The 25,183-nt window shown below is 38.8% G+C and overlaps 1 protein-coding gene across 3 annotated transcripts in view; it reads right to left on the bottom strand.

Annotated features, from left to right (window-relative positions):
- The window catches only part of Snx27 (sorting nexin 27), a 131,527-nt gene that overhangs the window by 18,972 nt on the left and 87,372 nt on the right, over positions 1-25,183 (bottom strand). For all 3 annotated transcript variants that reach the window (XM_076173101.1, XM_076173100.1, XM_076173102.1), the window contains one exon: positions 7,832-7,972. In XM_076173101.1, coding sequence (XP_076029216.1) covers positions 7,832-7,972 — 141 coding nt within the window. The remainder of the gene's footprint in view (positions 1-7,831; positions 7,973-25,183) is intronic.

Here is a 25,183-nt window from a genome sequence, read left to right on the forward strand (position 1 = left end):
AGGGAGACCACTCTATAGCTGGTTGGATTTTCTCTGTCTCCTCCTTTGTATATTGGTACAATATTTGTATTTTTCCAATCTTGAGGTACTTTTATTGTGTATTTTGTCCATTAGTTCATCTATACATTCTTTCAATATCCAGTTTGGAATTCCATCTGGCCAGGGTGACTTTCTGATGTCAAGGTTTTTTATTTGTTCCCTTATTTCTTTCTGTGTCATCATTATTTCTTTTATTGCGGGGGATCTTTCTGTCCTTCCTCCCAAATTTGTGAGCTTTCAATTGTGAATACAGATTTGAAATGCTTGATCATAATTTCAGCCTTTTCTACAACATCTATATATTCTATTTCCTTTGCACAGTTTCACTATTTCATGTTTGTTTTTTAGTTTGTCATTTACATATCTGTAGAATAGTTTAGGTTGGTCCTTGCATTTTTCTATTATGTCCTTTTCATAGTTTCCTTTTTCTTCCCTACATATTTTTACATATTAATTTCTTAGTTTGATGTATATTTGCCCTTTTTTTTGTCTTTTCTCCATCTTTTCCATGCTTTATCTCTTCTATCTTTAGCTTCACTACACTTTTTGTTATACCAACACTTTATATGTACATCCTTTTTTGTTTCTTTGTTATGTATTTATCTGTTCCCTTCTTGTATTTTTATTTTAATATGTTCCACTTCTCTTCCATCTTTATTTTTTCATTTAAATTTTTTTCCCAGTTTGTGAGAAAAATTTCCAAGTTTTTTGAAGTTCATTTTGTTGTACATTAGTCTTCCTTTTCTATGTTTCTCATCTCTTCTCATATCATTTTGTTCTTTTAGTTTGAACTCTATTAATATGTGGTCACTCTTCCCAACTGGTGTCTTGTATTCCATTTTATCCACTATTTCTTCTTTATTTCTATATCAGGTGTTTTCCTACACCCATTGAGTCAATGTGTATTCAATGGTCATATCCAGTAGAATATTTCTCCAAAGTTCCTCTCCACCTTTTACTGTCATTTCTTCCCAACACATTTCCTTTGAGTTAATGTCACCCATAATTACTATGTTTCCTCCTTTCATTATTTCAATTAATCTATTCATTGTCTTCCAGTAGTTTGGAATGATCACTATCAGTCCAAGCCTGTGTTTTTGGGGGTACATATACTACTATAAATTTTCTACTTTTCATATTTCTGTTTTCAATTTTAATCATAATCAATTCGACATTATTTTTTTCCTTCTGTTATCTTTGTCACATTTAAATGTTTTTTTAGTCAAAACCATGATTCCTCAACCCTATTTTTCCATTCTTTTTTTCATTCATTGGTTATATAGACCTTGTCCTATTGTATTTACTGGCAGTGGACCTTTTAATTTTGTCTCCACAATTCCCATTATGTCAGGTTTCTCTGTTAACAGATAGGCATTTAATTTGTTTAGTACAGAAATCATTCCATCTACTGTATGTATGTTATTTTTAATTTCTTCCTTCTCTTTTTTTTTTGGTTTAGGTTTTCTTTTTTTTTTTTCTTCTTTCTTTTTTTTTTCTTTCTTTTTTTTTATGTACCATTTTCTCAGCCTCAGGTCCAGCACTCCACGCTCAAAAAAAATTCTTTTCAGTCTCCGTTCTTTTCTCATTTTTTCATATACTTAATTTCTAAGTGCCTTTTCTTTTTCTATTCCCTCATCACTCATTTCCCTTTTTATCCATACATTTTCATATTTTTCACTATTTGCTAGCTTTGCTGCTTTTGATATTACTTCTTCAGCTATCATTTGAGTCCTTAGTTTGATTTTTTGTGGCCTATAGTGCTTTTCTCTAGAGTATTGCCCCATCCTATGCACCTCGTCAATGTCTTTGTCAAACCCTTGACCTTCTTCCTGAACCACTTTCAGAATTTCCTTTGCAATTTCTTTCTCTTTGATATTTGTATACATTATGTTTTTCTTTAAAACTACAACGTACTTTTTTATCCACAGTATCTGTTACCCAATTTTCCTTTTCTTTAATTAATTGAATTACCATTTCTTTAGCATTTTCCTCTATCTGCTGTTATACTATTTCTTTAAATGTTATTTTCTGATTTTCTTGTTATTGTTTCCACCAATTTTTTTATTTCTAGGAGATCTGTCTCCTTATTTGATTCTCCCACTTTTTTGGTCACTGCTTGTATTTGTTCTTTGACCTCTTTTTTCAGTTCCTCAATTTTATTTCAGTCATCATTTTTTTCTTCTTTATTACTTCTGATCATGTTTAGTTCACTTTTTAGTTCATTAACCACTTCCATACGGTGACGCCTACGTAGGCGATATGAGGAGCAAGTGGGTACTCGATGATGCCGACGTCGGCATCTTGATTATATTTATTGTAGTCGTACCTACGTAATTTCCATGCTCTCTAAACTGGCTTCATCAATTTTCTATGGTTATCAAAATACACAGGTGAAAGAGAATGAACGATTGAGCACTGACTTTATTTTTATAATGTGATTATTATGATGCAACATCGCACGTCGGGCAGCTAATGCTGCCAGATGTGCGATGTGCCCCGGAGTGAAGAGGTTAAGCTCTCTGTTAATTTCTTTGTTAGCTTTTCATAGATTAGTCATTCCTCTGTGCATTGCTCTACAATCTATTCTTAAATCTATTAATTCCTCCATCACGTCATTAATGTCTCGATTTCTTAGTATACTGCTATAACTAGATTCCCTCTCTGCATCTAACCCTTTACCTAATACTGTTCTGTCTCTTTGGAAACCAGAAAAAAAAAAAACATTATTTTCCCACCTTTGAGTTGATTTTGTGGTGTCATTTACATAAGTCCTCTTTGGTATCACTCGAAGTGGCGATTCTACTCTACTATGTCTAGTCCTATTTTCGTTGGTTCATTCTTCTTTCTCCTTTTCCTTCCTCCATTCTATACATTATTACACTTTATCAACCTGGATACTTCATCATCATAGCGGCCACTCAAAAGCCATAACTTCTTCACCGTAAATATACACATAGGTGTTTCCTTGATCCTAGTGAAAAAAATCACTGGCTTGGAGCTGGCTTGCCAGCCTTCTGTTTGCTCCGACAGCACACAGAGCAGTGTATGAAGGAGTGATTCTGCCAACAGCACTGTACAGGCAGAAACATGGAACATAAGAGAGGAAAAGGAGTTTGAATGTGTTGGAGATGAGGTGCCTGAGAAGTATGATAGGGGTTACTATACTAGATAGAGTGAGAAGTGAGGAGGTGAGGAGAACAGGGGTGGAAAAGGAGTTGTTATTGTTGTCGTTCCCTAGACTGTCTGTCCGAGCAGTCCCGTCTCCCCAAGGAGTTGGGAGATAGGGTTGATGAAAGAGTATTGGGATGGTTTGGGCACATGGAAAGAAAGAGTGCAGAAAGACTAGTAAAAGAGGTGTGGAAGGCAGAGGTAGAAGGAGTGAACATGAGGGGGCGACCTAGGATGAGACGGATAGATGGGGTAAAAAGGGTTTTGGGAAAGAGGGAATGTCTGTTGAGGAAGGATGGGAGAGGACAGAAGATAGGGGTGATGGGAGAATGGTTGTGTATGGATGATGATGTGATGCATGAGGTGGAGTGGGTGGGGGATGGGGGGTGAGGGAGTATGTGTGAGAAATAAATTGATGCAGCCTGAAGGGATTTCTCCCCGTCTACTCTTTTTCTGCATGAGGGGACAGAGAGGGGGGGTCCCCAATTTAATGAAGCAGCCTTTTCTATACTTTTCATTTCTCTCCACATATATTTCTTCCTTTAGTTCAACCTCTATTAGTATGTGGTCACTCTTTCCAAATGGTGTCTTGTATTCAATTTTATCTAGAATTTCAGGTTCTGTTGTAGATATCAAATCCAGTCTCAATGGTTCTTCATTACTTCTGTATCTGATATTTTCATTGACCCACTGTGTCACTGTATGTTCCATATTCATGTCCAGTAATACATTTCCCCATAGATCCTCTCCATCCTTCACTGTCATCTCCTCCCAACAGATTTCCTTGCAGTTAAAATCACCCATAAATACCAGGTTACCTCTGTCCTTTTGTATCTCGTTTAATGAAAGACTTGTATCATCTAACATTTTTGAATGCTCACTCTTTTTCCAAGACCCCATTTTTGGGGGCAAATAAATCACCACAAACTTTTTACTTTTTATGTCTGTCTTTGACTTTTATCATGATCATTTCCACATCATTTTTACCTTCAATAATCTTCATCACATTCAAATTTTTCTTGGCCAAGGACATTATTCCTCCTCCCTGTTTCTCGTTTCTGTTTTTAATTCAATAATTGTATAACCTGTGTCCAACATTATTAGGAGGTATTGGACCCCTAAATTTCATCTCCACATTTCCCATTATGTCTGGTTTTTCATTTGACAGGTATTTACCTAGTTGTAGTTAACTAGTTGTATCTGACAGGATGCGGAGCTACGCTCATGGAGTCCCGCCTTTGTATCTTGCAGTGGCTAGTTTGCTCTTAAATTCATGTATGGTTTTTGCACACACTATTGTTTCTGACCCAGGGCGGTGGGCAGGGTGCAGGGATGACCCGTCATCCAGGAGGTGCTCAGATGAGAGGGAGGGTGGGAGGGGTGTGGAGTGTATTTAGGGATGAAATGGGTGGGAGTGTTTTTATGCCTTTCCCTTTTTGGCTACCTCCCTTGGAAGGGGGAAAAAGCCTTGGTATATGTATGTATTGTTTCATCCAGTTTGTTCCAAGTGTCTACCATGCTACGTGGGAAACTTTTTTTTCAGATCTCTTCTATAACTATCCTTTTTAATTTTTTCCATGTTCTCTTGTGTTTCTCTTGTCTCAATTTAGTAAGTCCTGTCTATCAACTATTTCCATGCCTTTCATGATTCTGTAGATGATCAGTAGGTCACCACTCTCTCTTCTTTGTTCCAAAGTTGGTAACATCAATTTAGCCAGTCTCTCTTCATGTGAGAAGTTTGAAAGTGCTGGGGCCATTTTTGTGGTTGCTCTCTGGATTCTTTCAATTTTCTTTATATTCTTTTTGGTACTGGGAGACCATAATGCCACAGCATACTCCAGTCTAGGCCTTATTAGTATGACTAATATCTTTTTAATAATTTCTTCATCTAAATAGGTAAGTGCCACTTTTATTGATCTTAGCAATTTATAGGATTCTTCAACAATTTTGTTTATTTATCAAGGGAGACAAGTCATTTGAGATAATTATTCCCAGGTCCTTTTCAGACCTCACTTTCTTTACTTCTTTTGTTCCAATTGTATATTGTCCTGATATTCTTTTCTTACTTTCTCCAAATGAATGTAAATGATATTTTGATGCAGCCCTAAGGGATTTCTCCCCGTCTTCTCTTTTTCTGCATGAGGGGACAGAGAGGGGGAGGGCGCCAATTAAGTGAAGCAGCCTTGCTATGGATGTATGGTGTCTTGTTATATTGCTTCTGACCCAGGGCAGTAGGATACAGGGATGACCTATCATCCCTCAGGAGCTGAGATGAGAGGAGGAAAGGGTGGTGGATGGGAGTCGAATGGGTGGGAGTAGGTACATACCTTTGACTTGGCTACCTCCATTATAAGAGGGAAAAAATTCTTGGCATATAGATATATAGCCTGTTAACCACTTCCATACGGTGACGCCTACGTAGGCGGCATGAGGAGCAAGTGGGTACTCGATGATGCCAACGTCAGCATCTTGATTATATTTATTGTAGTCATACCTACGTAATATCCATTCTCTCTAAACTGGCTTCATCAATTTTCTATGGTTATAAAAATACACGGGTGAAAGAGAACGAACAATTGAGCACAGACTTTATTTTTTATAATGCGATTATTATGACGCAACATCGCACATTGGGCAGCTAATGCTGCCAGACATGCGATGTGGGTTAATTATGTTACATGCTGTTATGGTGATGGTATTCTTTCTTGGGTTGCTCCAACTGTTTTGTAGGTATGGGGTGGATTAATTTTCGAGTTTTTGATGGTTTTTATGCTTCTTTACATTAAAGCAGAAAGGAGCAGCCTACTAAGTATTTCAGCGGCTTTGACCCATCATTTTTCGCTCATATTTCCGAAATAATAATTCACATCAGCATGGTATATTAGCACAGCCTAATTCACACCCTGCCCTAATTTTTGACGTTATAGTGCATTCACAAGTGTATTTAATTACGGCGCTTACTCTTGATATCAAGTGTGTCGTAGCCGACGCCTGTGAAGTAAATCAAACAAGTGAAGTTATGATACACGAGGTAGTCTGTGATGACGTCACGACTTCACCTGTTCAATTTACTTCACGGGTGCTACGACACACTTAATATCAAGAGTAAACGCCGTAATTAAATACACTTGTGAATGCACTATAACGTCAAAAATTAGGGCAGGGTGTGAATTAGGCTGTGCTAATATATCATACTGATGTGAATGGTTATTTCGGAAATATGAGCGAAAAATGATGGGTCAAAGACGCTGAAATACTTAGTAAGTGTACTCAAGCATTTACTTGTTGTTTTCCCATCTAATGTATTTGTGTGTTTCTCCTAGGTTTCTTCTTGCTGTTTGTTTTGTAATGTATTTACCTAATTGTTGTGGCAATTCCTCCCCCCCCCCCCACCGAGTTTCATTTACTTTTTTCTTCATTTCTCTTTTCTTTAGAGTGGCTATGGGACCAAAGATGAGTGATGAAGTGGTCCTGCAAAATGGACAGCAAAACTACCCATTTTCAAAACCCATCAATCTCCTCACCTCCTGATAGCTCTGAGGAGCTGATACTTGGTTTCCGAATTGGGCCCAAAATCTCTCTTTATCAACTTCAGTTGCATTTCTTCCACTTTTTCACATATGAACATCAGACAACCAGCAACTGCTTTCACACACTACCAGTTTCAGCCAGTGACACAGAAACAGTCCCTCACTAATACAGTCCAGACAAACCAAAAGTTTCTTCCCTGAGAAATCTGTGGGAAGGCCTAAAGACAATGGTTGACAGCCACTTTGGGGCTATGAGTTTCCCAATTAGTGAAATTCAAGGCAACTATTAATCAATTGGGGTGGCTATCTTTGGTGTGTAGTTAGAGTTGTATTTTTTCCCACAGTCTCTTCAACATTTCTCTTGCTGGCCTTCTCTATGGTCACTGCTATCTGCTACTGCAACATGCCTGCAAGAAGCAGCACTGCTATCCAGGAGAGGGCAGAGAACTACTGAAGGAATGGATCCCCCCAACAAGGACTCAAACACCACCTGGTTTGAAGGTGCTGCCATACCCCACCTCCACAAAGACATGCAACCCCTAAATACCTGTCTTCAGATTGGGCCCAGAGACTCCTCCAAGACCTGGGCCAATGGATTATCTGATTTATCTGAAATACCAAGGAACTGTATTATGTAATTACAGAGACCTTGTTTTTAGCTATAATAATTGTTGCCTCAAATTTGACAGACTGCAAACCCACAGCCACAAAATGGCTGGCAAAAGTCCTCAGGGGCCCCTGAAATCTCTCTGGGAAGAAACTTTGGACTATTGTATGCACTGCATTAGTGTGTGACAGTAGTAGGAAGGAAGCAATCCCTGTCAGCTTTCTTTAAGTGAAAAGGTGGAGGAAATGTTGAAATTAATACAGAGAGATTTTGGGCCCAGTCCAAAAACTGAGTTTAAGCCCCACAGGGATGTAACCCCTAACAGAAACAAAGGTGTTGGTAGGCTTTGAGATGATTTGGCAAGATAATTCTCTCTGACATCAATCTTGTAGTAATATCACTTACAGGTACCTATCAATTCTCCCTGTTTTTGTCCATCTGAATCATAAGTAAAACTCAAGCTGATGCTAATAATAATCATAACTACCTGATCTTTGCGGGCTACATCCTGTAAAGCCTTTAGCTGGAAAAGAGCTTCATTTGGTTTGATATGGCCACGGTTTACATCCTCCACTGCTGACCAGAATAACCATGTGTGCGCAGTCTCATCTACCGAACACAACCGTACCTGCAAAGAATTAAATCATGTGAAAATGACTGGGTAAACCAAGAACCATTATCATACAATAACATCTTATTAATCAAGAATGAGCTATCCAAACCATACTGAACTTATTCATATGAATAGAAATCACAAACCAACTTTTATCCCTCTCAACCCTGAGCCTAAGAGGGAGGAAAGGGTAGTGGATGGGAGTAGAATGGGTGGGAGTGGATATGTGTCTTTTGATTTGGCTACCCCCCTTAGAAGAGGGAAAAAGCCTTTGGTATATAGATATGCCTTTTTCTTTTTGGCTACCCCCCATGTAAGGGGGAAAAAGCCTTTGGTATATGTATGTATATAGATAGGTGGATGGTGAGGTTGTTTGATATTTGTCTAAAAGAGGGTAGAGTGTCAGAGGACTGGAGGAGTGCCTGTATAGTTCTGCTTTACAAGGGAAAAGAAGAAATGTGAGTGTAGTAGCTTCAGAGGGATCAGTTTGTTGAGTGTAGTTGGGAAGGCTTATGGGAGGATTTTAATTTAGAATGGAATAGAGTGATTCAAGGGTTGTCTGGCATCACTTTTTAATTTAAAGGATTAGGAGAGGAACAGAGTCGGTTTTGGAAATGTAGGGGTTGTATGGATCAGATTTTTATGGTAAGGGATGTGATAAGCTTTAGTGAAGGGTAAAGAGGATTTTTGGGCCTTTAAGGATTTGGAAAAGGGTTATGACGAGGTAGACAAGAAGGTACTGTGGGAAGTTTTGCAGATATATAAGATAGGAAGAATGCTGTTAAGAGCAGTCAAGAGTTTTCATGAGAGTAGTAGAGCCTTTGTTAGAATTAGAAATGGAGAGAGTGAGTAGTTTGAAATAAAGGTGGGACTTCGCAAGGGATGTGTTGTCACCATGGCTGTTCAATGTGTGCATGGATAGGGTGGTGTGGGAGGTAAATGCAAGGGTAATGGGCAGGGGATTAGAGATGGTTAAAGAATATGGAGGAAAGTAGGAGGTAAGCCATTTGTTGTTTGGCGATGACACTGTGCTTATAGCAGGATCAGAGGAGGGATTAAAGAAGTTGGTGACAGAGTTTGGGAAGGCATGCAAATGTAGGAAGTTGGGAGTAAATGTGGGTAAAAGGTGACGAGATGTATATGTGGAGAGGATGGCAGCAAATTGGAAGAGAGTATTAAGGGAGAGAAATTGGAGGAAGTGCATAGCTTTAGATACTTGGGGTCGCATGTGGCAGGAAAGGGAGGCGTGGAGGTGGAAGGTAGATTGACAGAAGCAAGTAAATGCCTTGGGGGATTAAAAAGTGTAATGAGAAATAGACATTTGGGAATGAATGCTAAGAGGAGACTGTATGATAGGGTGATTGTGCCACAGCACTGTATGGGATAGAAACATGGAACATAAGAGAGGAAGAGAGAAACAATTTAAATGTATTTGAGATGAAATGTCTGAGAAGTATGGTAGGGGTTACTAGGTTGGAAAGAGTGAGAAACAAGAATGGGAGGAGGAGAGAAGGGGTGGGAAAGGAGTTGGGAAATAGGATTAATGAAAGAATATTGGGATGGTTTGGATACATGGAAAGAATGAGTGAAGAAAGATTAGTAAACAAAGTGTGGAGGGCAGAGGTGGATGGAGTGAACAGGAAGGGACAAGCAATATGAAATGAATGGATGGGGCTAAAATGGGCTTTGAGAAAGAGGGGGATGTCTGTTGAGGAAGGAAGTGGGTGGGGGATAGGAGGTTAGGATATGTGTGAGTGATATTTTAACCTCTTCACTCCGGGGCACATCGCACGTCTGGCAGCATTAGCTGCCCAACTTGCAATGTTGCGTCATAATAATCGCATTATAAAAAATAAAGTCAGCGCTCAATCGTTCGTTCTCTTTCACCCGTGTATTTTGATAACCATAGAAAACTGATGAAGCCAGTTTAGAGAGAATGGAAATTACGTAGGTACAACTACAATAAATATAATCAAGATGCCGACGTCGGCATCATCGAGTACCCACTTGCTCCTCATGGCGCCTATGTAGGCGTCACCGTATGGAAGTGGTTAATGCAGCCCAAAGGAATTCCTCCCCATCTCTTTTTCTGCGTGAGGGGATGGAGAATGGGGCCACCGATTAAATAAAGTTGCCTTGCTGTGGATGTGCTGTGTCTTGCTGCATTGCTTCTGACCCAGGGCAATGAGGGAAATGAAAAGGTGACCCGTCATCCAGGAGGAGCCAAAAAAGAGGGAGGAAGGGATGGTGAATGGGAGCGGAGTGGGTGGGGATGAAATGGGTGGGAGTGGATTTATGCTATTTGATTTTGACTACCTCCCTTGTAAGGGGGAAAAAGCCCTTTGTATATTGATTGATTGATATAGTTAGATAGACAGAATGTAATATAATTCTATTCAGCTCTAGTGCGGTTCTTGAAATGATGTAATGAATACCAACCTCAACCTCTTGAACTAAAAAATTCATGGAGGTATAGTAGATAAATGCAAAGATGAACCAAAACTGTACTACAAGTTTAAAAATGACTGAGACATAGGGAAGAAATCACCAAGTCAATAGTTGATGGTGAGTTTCTTGAAGACGCCTCAGCTCAGGCAGAAAAAGTGAATGAAAGTTTCCAATCAGTCTTCACCAAAGAGCACAATTTCTTGAAGAAAAGTGTGGGAAGCAAAAAGCAGGTTTAGCAGATATAATGTAGAAGTGAGGAAAATGTTCAATTTCTTGGGATCATTGGATGTGACAAAAGCTTCAGGACCTGACAGGATCTCTAACTTCATACTTAAAGAATATAAGAGGCAACTAGTGGACAAGATCCAGCCTTATAACATGTTCATTGAAAGGAATTGTACCATTTGATTGGAAAAGATCAAATGTGGTATCAATGCACAAAGGTGGAAACAAGGAGACACCACTAAATCATAAGCCAGTATCACTTATGAGCACAACAGTGAGATTATGTGAAAGGTTTGTGATAGATCAACAGACCAGATATTTGGAAAAGATGAACATTCAGACAGACAGTCAGTTTGGATTCAGATCAGGAAGGTCATGTGTGTCAAATCTTTTAACCACTTCCATACGGTGATGCCTACGTAGGTGTCATGAGGAGCAAATGGGTATGCGATGATGCCGACATCGGTGTCTTGATTATATCTATTGTAGTCGTACCTACATAACCACTATTCTCTCTAAACTGGCTTCATCATATTTTCTATGGTTATCAAAATTCACAGGTGAAAGAGAACGAACGAATGAGCAATGACTTTATTTTTTATAATGCGATTATTATGACGCAACATCGTACATCGGGCAGCTAATGCTGCCAGACGTGCGATGTGCCCCGGAGTGAAGAGGTTAAGCTTTTACTCAAGAGTGATTGATGCGCTGCAAGAGAGAGAGGGGTGGGTGGATTGTGTGTACCTCGACCTAGAGAAGGCATTTCATAAAGTACCTCACAGTCGACTTATGTGAAAATTTGAGCACATTGGAAGACTGAGTGGCAAACTACTAGAATGGATGAAAGATTTTTTGAAGGATAGATACATGAGGACAGTATTAAAGGATAAGAGGTCAAGCTGAAGAGTAGTTATGAGCAGAGTTCCACAAGGTTCAGTGCTTGTACCAATAATGTTTCTAGTCTATGTCAATGACATGATGAAAGCAATAACAAGCTATGCAAACATGTTTGCAGATGATGCAAAAATCATGAGAAGAGTGGAAAACCAGGAGGATGGTAGATTATTGCATAAAGATCTAGATACTATTTTTGTATGAAGCCAAGAATGGAAAATAAAGTTCAATACCAAAAAATGCAAAGTACTGGAAATAGGCAATAGCGGCAAAAGACCATCCTTAAACTATTCCTTGGGAAGTGAACCATTACAATTGCAAAAGAGGATAAAGACTTGGGAGTTTTGATAAACTACCACCTGACAAACATATCAGCAGGATTGTGAGATACACACACTACTGTAGAAGATTAAAGTGGTATTCCACCATATGAATTAAAAAATTATGAAAAAACTCAGAGAAACCCTGACATGTCCAAGACTGGAATATGTATAGTCCTCACAGAGAGTGAGGGATATAAGCAAGGGGCAAAAACCAAATTGGTCTGATAAGCCACACGAGAAAAAACTAAAAGTACAGGGTCTGCCAACTTTAAAAGATCTAGAACAATGAGGTGATATGATTACAGTGTTCAGGTCACTAAAGGGGATAGATTGCATTGACAGAAGATCTGATTAGATGGGAGAAGTTTATGAGGTCATGTAAGTAAATTAAGAAAAAAACCCATGTTGAATGGATGTGAAGAAAAAGTTTTCCATATACATACATACATACATATACCAAAGGCTTATATATATATATATACAGGTAAACGTCGACTTACGATGGCATTAGGTTTCGATAGATCCATCGTAAGACGATTTCATCGTAAGTCGATCCCCAATTTGTGTATCACTCTGTTCCGTGGTCACTGTACCTAGCCTACCTGTATATTAACCACCAGAGATACTGAATATAGCCTATTCAACATGTACAGTAGTTTATTTAATTATTTTTATCCTTTTTACCATATTCAAACACTATAATATGTATTTTCAGTACGGAACTTAAATCTCGCGGGCAGCAGCCAATGCCAGCCATACGACGTGTCGTAATAATACTCGCATCATAAAATATAGTCACCGCTTATATCGATCGTTCTCTCTTTCACCCGCAAATTTTGAAAACCACAGAGAATGGGATTCAGGGCACATTTGAGAGAATGTAAAAACACAGGGGCGACTACAATAAATATAATCAAGACGCCGATATGGCAGCGTCGCGAATCCACTTGCTCCTCATGACGCCTACGTGTGCGGCACCGTATGGAAGGGGCTAAATATATCATATCGTCGTCGTCATCGTAAAGTCGAAAAATCGTAAGTCGACGTTTACCTGTATGTGGATATGCATATTGATGCATAAATATGTGGAATAGTTTAGAAGGCCCATGCTCAAACAATACATAAGTTCAAATATAAATATGATAACTGGAAATCAAGGATATAGATAAAGTTGCAACTGTACATGAACTTCAGTCTAGGTATGTTAGAAAATTAGAGAAAAAACAGGACCCAATGAGTGTTGTTCCTTTTCTGTATGCAATTAGGTAAATACATCCATATGTCAAAAGAGCTTTACCCCTTGATATGGGAAACATAATCTAATTCCTATACATCAGAGAATTCTGTGCTGAAAATAAAAATGGTAAAGATATGTTCAAAATTATAAAGTTATTTCCCACTATACTGTCTTTCCTTCCTCTGCGACTCCTTTCTCCATGTTGCCTTTCCACCAGTCTGTTACTTAAGACACTCAAAAAGGGACTCTCATGACAACCAATTAATCTTTTCATTGCAGAAAGCGAATATATCCACTCAAAATTTTATTATCATTAACTGTGGGATGCGGATTTACCCCACAGCTTTGAAAAAACTCTCATTAAGCTGCTAGAAGCATATACATCCCCAATGACTTCTGAACATCACACCAACCTAGTATCTGCTGTCAACTGTGGATCACCACTGCAACTACTAACCATATTGATGTCAGTTTCTTTATGTTTTCAGAATATACTGAATATTTTATTATTGTTTCTGCATGTTGTACTTATCAGTTATGTTCAGCAATATAATATTCATTATTTATCTATCTATATACCAAGGCTTTTCCCCTTTGTAAGGGAAGTAGCTAAGACGAAAAGCATGCAATTACTCCCACCCATTCCACTCCCATCCACTACCCTTGCCACCTTTTCATCTTAGCTTCTTGTGGTTGGAGGGTCACACTTGTCTCCCTCCCACTGCCCTGGGTTAGAAGCAATGCAGCAAGACACATTACATTCACAGCAAGAAAGCTTCACTTAATAAGTGACCCCTCTCACCATCCCCTCATACGGAAAAGAGAGAAGACAGGGAGAAATCCCTTCACAGTGCGTAAAAATATAATCTACACACCATTCCTTACTCCCCACCCCATCATCCCCTGCCCCCTCCCTTCCTTGCATCACAGTATCATTTATACATACCCATTCTCCATCCACCCATATCTCTTCCCTTCTCCTGTCCTTGCTCAACAGACATTCCTCTCTTGTTCAAAGCCCCTTTCACCCCATCTATCCATCTCATCCTCAGTCATCTCCCAAGTTCACTCCATCAACCTCTGCCTTCTACACCACTTTTCAAATCTTTCTTCATTCATTATTTCCATATGTCCAAACTATTCCAATACTCTTTAAGTATTGACATAATCCTTGAGTAACATGTAGGCCAAGTCAGTGGCCACTGCTAGATACCTAGTTGCTGTGGGTCTCCTGCATGGTAGACATGGAGCAATGCATTAATTAACCCTTTCATATATATATATATATATATATATATATATATTTATATATATATATATATATATATATATATATATATATATATATACATATATATATATATATATACATACATATATATATATACATATATATATATATATATATATATATACATATACACCAAGAGTTTTATCCTCTTACTAGGGAGGTAGTCAAAGTCAAAAGGCATAATCCTACACCCACCCATTTCATCCCCATTCATTCGGTGATGGTCTGTAGTTTCCCATTTACAATATAATACCTAGTTGGCATATTGTTAACTTTAAATAGTGTCATTGTGTATTTTGTATTCATGTACAAGTATGTTTGGGAGAACCAAGTATTCGGCCCAAATGCTCAAATTTGAGTTTTGCCACCAAGACAAAGCATGATGTCAGTTTCTGTCATACTGTCAAGGTGTAAACACACTTTCTGTATTTCATGTAAATTTATAAAATTGTGACTTAATACATTTTTTTTACCAGTGTAAGGTGCTTTTCATTGCCACCCAATACATTTTGATGGCTTGCGGTAAAGTTATTTTTGCTTACTTTGAACATTTTTTTAACATTTAGAGAATTGTCAAGTACATACAAAATTTGGCTGGCAAGCATTACGCATTTGCATTTTTTTTTTTTTCTTCTTTTTTCAGCTAGGTTTTCTTGTGGTACAGTGACTTTAGAAATTATGTAAAAGCTGGTCCTCACGGACAGTGTAATTTAAATGTGTGCCATGTGATTTATTTTTTGTGATTAAAAACTTCGTGGTCTCCAGCTTTGGCGTTCCTTCTCGACTTTCAGTTATAATCATTGTCTTCTGCATTAGTAGAATGTTTGCCTATTATTGCTGCATGTGTAGAATTTAATCTGGAATCCTGGATGTGGAAGATTACTGAACCAGCCTAGTTTGTGTGAAGAACTGCCTGTGCAATTACCAGGTTTCAGTAGGTCACCTTTGAAAACAGGTTATGTTCAAATGGGTGGTTATCAATTTAGTGTGTTATTGTACCTGAGGGTGGTCATCACAAAAGATATGTCCCCTGACAAATATATAAACAAAATTGTTGGTGAAACCTATAACTTGATAACATCAATAAAAATGGCTTTTACTTACTTGAATGAAGAAATGGTAAAGAAAATACTAGCCACAATGATAAGGCCTAAATTGGAGTACAAAGTAACACTATGGCCACCCAGTACTAAAAAGAATATGAAGAAGATTGAGATAATCCAGAGAGCAACTAAGAAGATGGCCCCAACCCTATAAAAAATTGAGATGTGTGGAAGTCCTTGATAGAGATGACTTACTAAATTGGGATAAGAGAAACACAAGACTACAGGGGAAAAAAACTCAAAAAGGACAGTTATAAAAGACCTGAAAAAGAACAGCTTTCCCCACAGTGTGGTAGATGTATGGAACATACAAGACAAGACAATAGTGTGTGCAAAAACAATACAAGAATTTAAGAGCAAATTAGACATGGTGAGATACAGCAATGGACACCACAAGCATAGCTCCCCTTCCTGTAAGATACAACAAAGTAAATACAATCTTCTCTTAGTATTCATTCCCAAATGTCTATTTCTCAATACACACTTAATCCTCCCAGAAATTTACCTGCTTCTCTCAATCTACATTCTACCTCCACCTCCACTCCTTCATTTCCTGCCACATTCACACCCAAGTATCTAAAGCTATCCACTTCCTCTAGACTATCTCCCTTAATACTCACTTCCAGTCTGCTGTCACTTTCTCCCCTTGTACATCTCATCACTTTACATTTACCCACATTTATATTCAACTTCCTTCTTTCGCACACCTTCCCGACCCATTACCCTTGCATTTACCTATTGTACCACCCCATCCATGTATAAATTGAAGAGCCAAGGCAACATAACACATCCCTGGCAAAGTCCCATCTTTACTACAAACCACTCACTCTCTCCATTTCTGATTCTAACACAGGCTCTACTACTCTTGTAAAATCTTTTGACTGCTCTTAACAGCTTTCCTCCTATCCCATATATCTTCAATACCTCTCACAGTGCCTTCCTGTCCAAATCCATAAAGGCCCAAAAAACATCCTTATCTTTTCCTATAGCTTTCTCAAATATCTGTCTTACCACAAAAATCTGATCTATGCAACTCCTACCTGTCTTAAACCCACACTATTCCTTACCAATTACTCCCTCTGTTCCTCTCCTAATCCTCTCAATCAAAGACCTCCTATAAGCCTTCCCAAGTACACTCAACAAACTGATCCCTCTGAAACTACTACAGTCACATTTGTCTCCCTTTCCCTTGTAAAGTGGAACTATACAGGCATTCCTCCAGTCCTCTGGAACTCTACCCTCTTTTAAACAAACATTAAATAACCTCACCAGCCAGTCCACCATCACTGTACCTCCCTTTTACATTCTACAGGACACCAATCCCAGGTGGCTTACCTGCTCTCATCATCTTAACATCTGCCTTCACCTCATCTTTCCTTATTTCTCCTTAATTTTCCTCACTGTCATTTTCTTAGTGCTTTCCACTACAACTACCTTTCCTTCTCTATCCTCCTTCACATTTAGCAACTCCCTAAAATACTCTGCCCATCTTCCTCTTACTGTCTTCTCTTCCATTACCATCTCTCAATCTGCACCTTTTACCTTTTCTTCTCTACTTGATTTGCCTCCTCTTCCTCTCTTAATTTCTTTCCAAAATACCTTTTTATTACTTTCAAAACTTTCTGTCATACTCTTACCCCATTTCACATCTACTCTTCTCTTTGCCTCCTTTATCTTATGCTTTACTTCTCTTTGTACCCGATATAATTCTCTTCCTATTTTGTAACCAATCTGTGAATGCTTGCTTCTTCTCTTATACAACCTTCTTTGCTTCCTCATCCCACCACTCACTACCCTTCCTTCTTCTATTTCCTCCTGTCCTTATTCTACACACCATGTTTGCACACCTTGTGACTCCCTCCTTGAACCATCCCCATTTCTCCTTCACTCCTAGTTCTACTCTATCCTTCACTCCCTCCCATTCCTCTCTCAGCTTCTTCTTATACTCCTACACCTTTGCTTTCTCATTTAAAGAGTTTACTCTAAATACCTCCCTACCTTCTGTACTTTTTCTCTTTCTCCATCTATCCTCCACTCTCATCTTATCTTCCACCAAAAAATGATCTGATATTTCCCCATTCTCTCCCCTTTGAACATGTACATCTTTAACTCTTCCTACTATTCTCCTGGCTACCACTATATAGTCCATTAAAGCCCTGTCTACCACTCTTCTATCCACCACCCTCTCCCATGTGTACTTATGCTTGACTTTCTTCCTAAACACTGTATTTGGTATCATCAACTCTCTAGACACATCTCCACCATCAACTTTCCGGTACAATTTTTTCCTGAAACTCCACATTTCTCAACCATTCCATCAATTCATTAATTTCCTACCCTAGCATTAAGGTCTCCCAATACCACTATATTGGCATTTCTCCCTAAACATCCTATGCACTCATTTAAATCTATCCTAAAAGCCTCCCTTTCCCCTACACTCTTCTCACTACCATGTCCATATGCACTTACAAACACCCATCAAAGATAGATGGACAAAATATCTGGAGGAGAACAATATACTGAACCCGAGGCAATTTGGATTCAGACAGGGAAGATCATGTACCATTAATTTGATTTGTTTCTATTTAAGGGGGTATGCGACACCTAGAGGTCATTTTCTAAAGTATTTAGAGTAGAGCTGAAACTTCTCAGGTAAATAGGTATCCATGTTGCCTACATTTTAGGTGAAACAGAATGATGTATGTACACATGTACACATACCAGTAGCGACATTTAAAAGTGTACAGCATCATAATACGTGGACCAATTTGTTTTATATTTTGGCTATGATTAGTCAGTAGGCACACCTAGGGCCGGTCATTGAGTAATTGAACAATTTCCTTTATACTTTTGCATACAGGCATTTCAATTTTAATGTCCGGCAAAAATTGTGAAAAATGACATTTTTTTGGTCTTGTTTCCATTATTACTCCTAACTCTTTCATCTTATTCAAAATATTTGAATGACCGGCCCTAGCAGTTACTAAATGTAATATTTCCTGTAAGTTTCATCTAAATCTGATGTATTTTAGATTTTTTATGATTAAAAAAAAAAGTAAAAAAAATATCGAACGGAGATATGACGACTTGAAATATAAATGTATCTGTAATTTGCTTATAGTTTCACCAATTTGACTGATTTTTTCATGGCTTAATTCTTATTATATAATGGATAAGTACAGTAAAAATCATCAACATATTTTAATTATAAGTACTTTAAATAATGAAAAACTAAAGTATAAGTATATCACAGTAGTGGCGACGCACAGACGACACCATCATATAATTTGCTTTTTTGCACATTTGTCGGTTTCTTCATATGAAACCTCACTGCTGGGGGTCTTTGGGGGTATCTAAATCATTGGAAAGAGGTTTATTTTAACCAGCAGTGGATGCCTTTGGAAGTGAATCCTCTCTTACTCCACGAACCATCGATAGTAACTTTTACTTCCGGTAAAGTTGGGCAAAAAACTGCTCTTCTCCACAATCATAAATTCACATTCATTCTTATCTCCCCTCTGTACAATTTCATAACTAATATCTAATTTTCTTGCTGTATTCGAGATGAATAAAGTACTTCATGGTGTAGAACCTGGCTACATATGTTGAGAGAGGTGGAAGTGAGGGCAGTGGTGGAGTGAGAGGTGGTGAGGTCTAGGCTAGTCGTCTTTGACTGTTTGCCATCTTTAACTGTTGTTTTTTTGTCATTGTAGATGTTCTTTTTGCTACCCATGATGACTGTACTAATGAGTAATATGTACTAGCTAAGGTAATATATTGCCAGGAGAGCTCATGAGACATGCGTACTTTTTTTTTCGAAGCTAGTAGGTAACTGAGCTCTAAGTTGGCAAGAGCTATCCCTCCACCTTCCTCCCTTCCCCTCCACCCTCATACTGGCCGTTGAAGCATTGGGCGAGCGTAAATTCAATCGAATTTCAACGTTATTCGATGCGCCTGAAGGTCCTAAGTGGCACGCCCCCCTCTAGTGTGGGTTGCGCCTTTAACTCTGTCCATTTAAACCCCCGCCCAAGACATTTAAATTGCGCGGCGCTGGAAAATTATTTGTCGGGATTTATTTCTAAATGGTATACAAGCATTTTGAACACAGTTTTGAAAAATGCTATATCTTGACCAAATTCACCCCCCCCCCCCAGGTGTCGCGTACCCCCTTAAGATTGATAGATATATTGCAAGAAAGGGACGGCTGGGCAGACTGTGCCTTCCTGGACTTACAAAAGACATTTGATAAGGTACCACACAGAAAATTGCTATATAAACTGGAAACAATAGGAAGAATACATGGAAGACTATTGAATTGGATGGAGGATTTCCTTCATGGAAGAAAAATGAGAGTAGTGCTCAGACAAATATTCATAATGGGAAGAAATGAGTAGTGGTATCCCACAGGGATCAGTACTAGCTCTGATTATGTTAATATGTGAATGACATGGACTAAAGTATTGAATGTTACATGAACTTCTTTGCGGGTGACACAAAGTTATTAAAGAGAATAAACTCCGAAATAGACTGTGAGTTGTTACAGAGTAATCTGAACAAAGTCTCAGGGTGGAGCAAGGGATGGGAAGTAGAATTCAACATCAAGAAATGCAGTATAATCAAATTTGGGAAAAGCAAGAATAAAATATCATGACAGTATAAAACTGACATCAAAAGAAGTCAAGAAAGTAAATTCTGAAAAGGACCTATGAGTAATCATCACCAAAGACATGTCTCCAGATAAACATATAAATAAATTAGGAGAAACATACAATTTGTTGAGATCAATAAAGGTGGCTTTTAACCCCTTCCATACGGTGCCGCACATGTAGGCGTCATGAGGAGCAAGTGGCTTCGCGACGCTGCCATATCGGCGTCTTGATTATATTTATTGTAGTCCCCCCGTGTTTTTACATTCTCTCTAATCTGCTCTTAATCCCATTCTCTGTGGTTTTCAAAATTCACGGGTGAAAGAGAGAACGATCGATATAAGCCGTGACTATATTTTATGATGCGAGTATTATTACGACACGTCGTACGGCTGGCATTGGCTGCTGCCCGCGAGATTTAAGTTCCGTACCGAAGTGGTTAAATACCTGGATAAGGAAATTATAAAAAAAAAATATTACAAACACTGGTAAGGCCAAAACTGGAATATGCAGTGCTGATATGGTCCGCCAGTACAAAAAATAATATAAGAAAATTAGAAAGAATACAAAGAGCAATGACAAAGATGGCCCCCAACACTTTCAAACTAGACACATGAACAAAGACTGGCCGAAGACATATGAACAAAGACTGGCCGAACTGGAATAGCCGACCCTGGAACAAAGAAGAGAACGATGGGACCTACTAACCATCTACAGGATTATGAAAGGAAAGGAACACCTTGATAGAGAGGACTTATTAAAGTGGGACAAAGGAAAAACAAGAGGACATGCAATGAAACTCAAAAAGGACAGCTACACAAGAGACCTGAAAAAGCACAGCTTCCCACACAGAGTGATAGATATATGGAACAAACTGGACAAAAAAAATAGTGTGTGCAAACACCATACAAAAATCTAAGAACAAAGTTGATCTTGCGAGATACAAAAATGGGTCACCATGAACATAGCTCCCCTTCCCGTAAAATACATAGGTAAATACATCTCCCTTCCCAGTTTCACCTTCAACCACATTAACCTTGAAGACACCTCCCTCCACTCCACCACACATTTATAGACCCTAAAGTATCAGCTGCATGCTACTGAGCAGCTTTTGGCCCCACAATAACATGCAGGCAATACCCGAGATGGGGAAAGTTGAAGGTAAATGTGGATAAAAGTATATTGATGAGATTACAAGGGGAGAGGATGGCAGCAATTTGGAAATGAATATTAAAGGAGAGAGGCTGGAGGAAATGGATAGTTTTAGGTACTTGGGGTTACATGTGGCTGGAAAGGGAGTGGAGGTGGAGGTACATTGTAGATTGAGAGAAACAAATGCCTTATCTAAGGCGAGGTTAGATGAGGTACCTGACTCCAATCCAATTTTCAGTGGGGATGAAGAAAGTAGACTATCAAATATCAGCATCAGTAAGATAGAAGTAGTCAAACAGATTGAAAGACTTAAAAGCTACAAAATCCCTGGGTCCAGACAAAAAAAATTCGAGAGTACTTAAACAAGTGTAAATTTGAAATCTGCAACCAGTTAATGGAAATATATACTAAGTTGGTGGACACTGGCTTTGTGCCTATTGCTTGGGGGCAGGCAAACATTGTTCCCATTTTCAAAAAGGGAGATAAATCACCTATATGCAACTACAGGCCAATCAGTTTGACATCAGTTGTAGACAGAATGTTTGAATCAATAATAATTAATATACTCAGAGATCACATTGAGAGACATAATTTGATTCATGACTCACAGCATGACTTCTCTATGGCTATTTTGTTTATATGCTTGTCTGGGAACATGTCTTTGGTGATAATTACTCCCAGGACCTTTTCTGAGCTAATTTTCTTTACTTCCTTTGTACTGATTTTATATTGTCCTGATATTCTTTTTTTACTTTTTCCAAACTCTATTATACTACATTTCTTGATGTGTGTGCGTTCACCTATCTGGGGTACTGGCTACATGTTGTGGAGTTAAAAGCTGCTCAGTAGCATGCAGCTGGTAATTCAGGGTCTATATGGGGCACTCCCTATGGACCAGAGCCACACATAATTTTGTCTGTGATAGAGGAAATATCTAGTCGTGATAACACTTTATCATACTGCAATTCTCCCTCCGTTATACTGTCTCCTCACTCTTAATACTGTTTTGCACCACTTCTCTGAATACTCATTTCCTTTTTTTTGCTGAACCCTGTGGTAGGGGAGAAGAATACTGCCACCAAGTGTTCCCACTTGAGTCATAAAAGGCAACAAAAACAGGACAAGGATAGAACTAGGCATCCTACTCCCTGCAGCCCCAAAGGGGACATTCCTAAATAAAGCAAAGGTACAAGAGAATCAGAGGAGTTTTCCAACCACAATCCTAAGGTTTGGTTCTTTTAATGTGTGTGGATGTGGTAGGTACAAATGAGAGAAAAAGTGAAGAGATAGGTAGTATGTTTGTGAGAAGAAAGATGGATGTGTTGGCATTGAGTGAAACTAAGACGAGAGGAAGAGGCGAGTATGAGTTTGGGAGTGGGTGGATCTCGGGAGTGAAGACAGGATGAGGGAGAGAAGGGGTGGCTATACTAGTAAGGGAAGAGATAGGTAAATGTGTGGTGGAATGGAAGGAGATTTCCTCAAGGTTAATGTGGATGAAGGTGAAACTGGGTAGGGAGATGTAGGTTTTGGTAAGTGCATATGGGTCTGGTAGTGAGGAGTGTGTAGACAAAAGGAAGGCTTTTTGAATGGATTTAACCCCTTCGATACGATGACGCCTACGTAGGTGTCATGAGGAGCAAGTGGGTACGCGAGGATGCTGATGTCGGCGTCTTGATTATATTTATTGTAGTTGTACCTGTGTGACCCCCATACTCTGTAAACTGGTTTCATCATATTTTCTATGGTTATCAAAATTCACAGGTGAAAGAGAACGAGCAATACAGCAATGACTTTATTTTTTATAATGCGAGTATTATGACGCAACATTGCACGTCTGGCAGCTAATGCTGCCCGCGAGATTTTGGCCCAGAGTGAAGGGGTTAATGAGTACATAGAGGGTTTATGGAGAAATGACAATGTGGTTGTATTGGGAGATCTAAATGCTAGGGTAGGAAATGAACCAATAGAAGCTGTTGGGAAGTGTGGAGTACCAGGAAAAACCGTAGTGGAAAGATGATGATGTTCCTAAAGAGTTGATGATACCAAATACAGTGTTTAGGAAGAAAGTCAAGCATAAGTATACATGAGAGAGAGTGGGGGAATATCAGATCATTTTTTGGTGGAAGATAAGATGAGAGTGGAAGACAGATGGAAAAAGAGGAAAAGGGCAGAAGGTAGGGAGGTGCTCAGAGTAAACTCCTTAAATGAGGAAGAAAAGGAAGAGTACAAGAAGCTGAGAGAGGAGTGGGAAGGAGTGAAGGATAGAGTAGAACTAGGAATGGGGGAGGAATGGGAATGTTTCAAAGAGGGAGTGACAAGGAGTGCAAAGTTGGTGTGTGGAACAAGGAGGATGGGAGGATATAGAAGGAAGGGTAGTGAGTGGTGGGATGAGGAAGCAAAGAAGGTTGTATAAGAGAAGCAAGTATTCACAGATTGGTTACAAAATAGGATGAGAGAATTGTATGAGAGGTACAAAGAAAAGAGAATTAAAGCATAAGATAAAGGTGGCAAAGAGGAGAACAGATGTGAAATTGGGTAAGAGTAGGACAGAAAATTTTGAAAGTAATAAAAAAGATTTTTTAGAAGGAAATTAACGAGAGGAAGAGGAGGCTAATCAAGTAGAGATGAAAAGGTAAAAGGTGCAGATGGAGAGATGATAATGGAAGAGAAGGCAGTAACAGGAAGATGGGCAGAATATTTTAGGGAGTTGCTAAATATGAAGGAAGATAGGGAAGAAAAGGTAATTGCAGTGGAAAGCACTAAGAAAATGACCGTGATGAATGAGAAAAATGGAGAAGTAAGGAAAGATGAGGTGAAAGCAGTTATCAAAAATGATGAGAGCAGGTAAGGGAGGTACATTGATGGTGGACTGGCTGGCAAGGTTGTTTATTGTTTACCTAAAGAGGGTAGAGTGCCGAAGGACTGGAGGAGTGCCTATATAGTTCCACTTTACAAGGGAAAAGAGGACAAGTTCGAGTGTAGTAATTTCAGAGGGATCAGTTTGTTGAGTGTAGTTGGGAAGGCTTATGGGAGGCTTTTGATTGAAGGGATTAGGAGAGGAACAGAGAGTAATTGGTGAAGAACAGTATGAGTTTAGGACAAGTAAGGGTTGTGTGGATCACATTTTTGTAGTAAGACAAATATATGAGAAATCTTTAGGAAAAGGTATATTTTTTTCTACCTATATGGATTTGGAAAAGGCTAATGACAGGGTAGACAGAAAGGCACTGTGGGAGGTACTGCAGATATATGGGATAGGAGGAAAGCTGTAAGAGCAGTCAAGAGTTTTTACAAGAGTAGTAGAGCCTCTGTTAGAATTAGAAATGGACAGAGTGAGTGGTTTGATGTAAAGGTGGGACTTTGCAAAGGTAATGGGCCAGGGATTGGAGATGGTAAAAGAAAATGGAGAAAAATGGGAAATAAGCCAGTTGTTGTTTGCTGACAACACTGTGCTTGTGGCATAATCAGAGGAGGGATTAAGGAGTTAGTGACAGAGTTTGGGAAGGTGTGCAAAAGAAGGAAGTTTAAGATAAATGTGGGTAAAATTAAGGTGATGAATGTGCAAGGGGAGAATGTGGCAACAAATTGGAAGTGAGTATTAAGGGAGACAGACTGGAGGATGTGGAAAGCTTTAGATACTTGGGTGTGAATATGGTGGGAAAGGGAAGAGTAGAGGTGGAAGTAGAATGCAGATTGAGAGAAGCAAGAAAATGCCTTGGGGGAATAAAAGTGTAATGAGAAATAGGCATTTGGGAATGGATGCTAAGATGAAGTTGTAATTAACTAGTTGTATTATATGGCAAAGGAGCTATGCTCGTAGTGATCTGTCTTTGTATCTCTCAGCATCTACTTTGTTCTTAAATTCTTGTATAATTTTTGCACATACTATTTTTTCATCCAATTT

Source organism: Oratosquilla oratoria, chromosome 34 (assembly GCF_046742065.1).
Source record: "Oratosquilla oratoria isolate Oo_2021 chromosome 34, ASM4674206v1, whole genome shotgun sequence".
NCBI lineage: Eukaryota > Metazoa > Arthropoda > Malacostraca > Stomatopoda > Squillidae > Oratosquilla > Oratosquilla oratoria.